Source organism: Nelumbo lutea, chromosome 5, assembly GCF_056320005.1.
Source record: "Nelumbo lutea isolate HS-2025 chromosome 5, American lotus-T2T, whole genome shotgun sequence".
Lineage (NCBI taxonomy): Eukaryota > Viridiplantae > Streptophyta > Magnoliopsida > Proteales > Nelumbonaceae > Nelumbo > Nelumbo lutea.
In genome coordinates, this window is record NC_142688.1 from 49,323,357 (window position 1) to 49,327,042 (window position 3,686).

At 35.8% G+C, this 3,686-nt stretch overlaps 1 protein-coding gene across 1 annotated transcript; it reads right to left on the reverse strand.

The window, feature by feature from the left end:
* Window positions 1-1,380: 1,380 nt before the first annotated feature.
* LOC148852276 (wall-associated receptor kinase 2-like) lies at window positions 1,381-2,528 on the reverse strand. Its single transcript, XM_088945776.1, has 2 exons — window positions 1,622-2,528; window positions 1,381-1,421 (listed from the first exon to the last, which is right to left on the reverse strand). The coding sequence occupies exons 1-2, from the start codon at window positions 2,526-2,528 to the stop codon at window positions 1,381-1,383; spliced, it is 948 nt and encodes a 315-aa protein (XP_088801902.1).
* Window positions 2,529-3,686: the final 1,158 nt, after the last annotated feature.

Genomic DNA, 3,686 nt, shown 5'->3' on the forward strand with positions numbered 1-3,686 from the left:
TCAAAAATATCTGTACAATTACTATTGAAGTTGGTTTTAAGGGAAAAACAATATAAACCTTATGAACAACAAAAACAAAGAGAATCTAAATTTGTAGCTTTACCTTTGAGTGATTGATATAAAGGGCAAATTTGGAAAATAAATCAATTTCAAAAAAGAGTTTGGAAGGACTTGAAATAATATTTCATATGAAGAGAAAATTTGGAAAATAAACATTTTTGTAAAAAATAATTGCATGAATATTTTAGACATTTTCATGTTATTTTCTAGAAAATTCTACTAAAAGGGTCCACTTGCAACATTGTTAAAATATTCAGAAAAAGTGATTACAATTATCAAACTTCAAGAGAAGTTTCCAATAACCAAAAACTTGTGGGAAGTTTTAGTAATTTACCCTTAAAATAAAAGAAAAGTCAATAAGGCAAAATTAAATAATTGATGATTTATATATCCATTTATAAATAATATGTTGGGGTCAAGTTGGGTAATTATGTCAGTACCCAGTTGTCACTTTTGTTTTTTCTGGCCGCAACTCATTAGTCATTATATATCTATTCTGGGAAATTTTTAGTAATAAAATAAAATTTATTAAAATAAAAGAAAAAAATAGAAAACCAAGAAAGAGCTATACGATAACAAAACAATAAAACCAGCCAAACAATAACAAAACAAACGAAAATCTTCCTATAGGCCCCCAACTAGAAACTCTAGGGACTGTTTTAGCTATATGCAATAGAGAAATTGAAGGGTTGTGAGGCATATTCACTTATGATGTTGTAAATTAATGAGAAATTGAGTGGTTATAGGGCATAAACAGCTGATACCGCAAATGCCAGGATGCAGAAACTAGATCATATGAAGTTAGGGGCTGACGTTTTACCATGGCATACTGTTAAATCTTTAACAAAATCTCATCTATTTATTTATCGGACATTGGCATACTGTCAAATCCTTAATAAAATCTCATCCATGACTTAGCGTCCAGATCATATCAGAAAATTTTCATCTATTTATTTATCTCTCTTCTCTCTTTCCTACTTTTTCTTTTCTCTCCATTTTCTATTCTATTACCTATACCACACTAAAAGAATAGACAAAAACCAAAATAAAAAAAAAAATCATTTCTGTTTCTCAAATAATCATTTAAAACCGACCTGTTGGATCATTCAAACCGAAAATTTGGCCCGTTTTGACAAGAAAATAAAAAAAATAAAAATATTTCAAAAAATAAAAAACGGTCAAAATCATTCAAACGGTTCAAACAATTAGTCACCCAATTCAACAATTCGCTGATCAAAATCAATGGTTTTAGGGGGAAATCCAGTTTTCTGGTCTGACCATCCGGTCCTATCCGATATTAAAAACCATGCAAACAACCATTTAATCTAAAAGATTCACACGAAAGCCCATTGGGCTTAAGCCTGACCACAGAACCATTCAACCTAAAAGCTGTTAAATAAGGTCCTTGATAGGATGATATTCTCTAACACTGCTTATGTGCATCTATTCCCATATAAATAAAAACCCAAGACAAATCCTGACCTGAAATGCTACTTGTTCCGTAGTTTAATCGCCAGTTCCAATCCGATTCTTGCAAAATTGATAAGATATCATTACATACCTTGGCATCCATCAGGGAGGTAGGGATTTCCGTAAAAGCCTTTCATACAGTGACAAAGATATCCTGGACCGTTCGAGGAATTAGTGCAATAGGAGTTATTCCGGCATGCATAATCGGTAGCTTCTCTTTGTGCTTCCTCGCAGCTCTTGTTTCGAACTGCCCAGTCGAGTACAGCTGGAGTTTTAATCCCAAACTTCACAAGTTCTTCAACGTTGTTTCCCGTGTTCCAGAGTTGGGACACATGTGAAGCCAACCAGTCCTGATCCGACAAAATTGCAAATGCGCATCTGCTGGCATTCCAAGTGTAGGTGAGGTTATAGTAATCTCCCATTGATATCAAATAAGAATTGACATTCTTAGGAATTATGCTCTGGCAGCAGCCAAGATGACTAGCGCAAGATAAATCGGTCACTGTGGTATTGTTCAAGCATACTGGATTACACATTACATAGAAAGCCTTACTCCAGTAGTCGGACAAATACGCATTCATCTCGCAGCCGATAGCCATAAATCTGTTTCTGGTATCCGAGACTCTGTACGCATTTGCAAATCTAGCCCAAGCGAAGGTATTCCCCTGCCAGTATTTGTCCGCGCCCATGTAACATCGGACAGGCCCAATAACGAACGTCGTCAGTTGTCCTTCCAGCGATATGCTCAAAACGGGCTGAGTGTCGGAGATCTGTAGTAGTGGAGTATCACCGATGGTGTTGCAGGTCAACCGAAAGTCTTCATTCAGGAAACAGTTGGGGTTGTCGCCAACACCAAACGGGTAAGGGATGCTGGTGTTCCCACATTTGTCCTGGCAGGCAGGCTTTGTCTGAGACGATGTCGACGATGCTACTTCTGCCGTTACCTCCATCATCAGCGTCCGTAGTAGGATGAGATGAAGCATCTTGTGCCATACCATTATCGGAAATTTGTGTCAAATCGTCTCGTGGATCTGGAAATTGTTCCAAGCACTGGTAATGATTTGTAAAACTTTGCTTATCCTGTCAGAAGGCCATTCGAAGCTCCATATTAACACCGCCGAGTAGATCGGACTGATCGCCTGATTAAATTACAAAACAACAGGAAAAGAGTTAAAAACTGAAACCAAAACTCACCCTAGGACTAACCTAAGAGTAGTTTTGGTTCTCGCCTCGTTGTTCTCTACAGTCTACTGCAAAATACAAACCTTAGCTTGAAACTACCCCAGGTAATAAATCTCGACAGACGATAGTGAACACCGAAAAGTCTCTGAAATCAGGGGAGAGTATTGAGTTTCAGTGGGAGAAGTCGATTAATCTATTCTTCTACCTCTCACTGATTCACATGTCACTAATGTTTGCAAATTCTTCTTTTATTTCGTTGTTCTTGGTCGCATCCACTCCAAATTCAGATATAATCTTCACTTTCTTCGGGAAGAAAATAAGAAGATAGGACAACGACTTCTATAATCTTTGTCCGCTTAAAAGGCGTTGTGTCTTCGATTGATGTGTACTCTCGGTTGATGCCGTAGGTTTTGGTTCACGGTTGATATATGATAAGGCTACTTCCCCATCACCATTCGTTTTCGAACCAGTAGTTTTAATTGGTTCACTGTTCAACTCTCTTGTCTATTTACCAGCAACTCTAGTCTCTATCCGTCCAGTTGGAATTAGCCTTTTCTTTCTTTTTAATTTTTTGGTGAGAGTCTACTTAGAATATCTTGATCAATAGAATATAAATTAATTTGTATCACCATCCTCCTTTCTTATTTTAACTTTAGGGTGAAATACAAAAATCTTTCTGAAGTTTCTGACAATCATAAAACCCTCCCCTTTATTTTCATTTTAACAAATATCTTCTCTAAATTTTAAAGAAATTCAACAAAAACTTCCCTTTTCAACAAAAACCTCTTTTAACAGTCATTTTAGTAATTTCACATGACAAATTACTGAAATATGTTTATTGTTGAGTTAAAATGAGATTATTTCAATAATTTTGCATGTAAAATAATTTATAAAAGGATAGAATGAATATTTGAGAAAAACTGGTGCATAAGTCTAACATTTTCTATTTAGGACAGTGGAGATTGTTGAGTTTC

Coding starts and splice junctions, on each gene's coding strand:
- LOC148852276 (XM_088945776.1), bottom strand. CDS start 2,528: ATGGTATGGCACAAGATGCTTCATCTCATCCTACTACGGACGCTGATG. Junction 1,422..1,621: donor CCTCCCTGATGGATGCCAAG/GTATGTAATGAT, acceptor TTCTGTGGTCAG/GCTTAAGCCCAATGGGCTTT.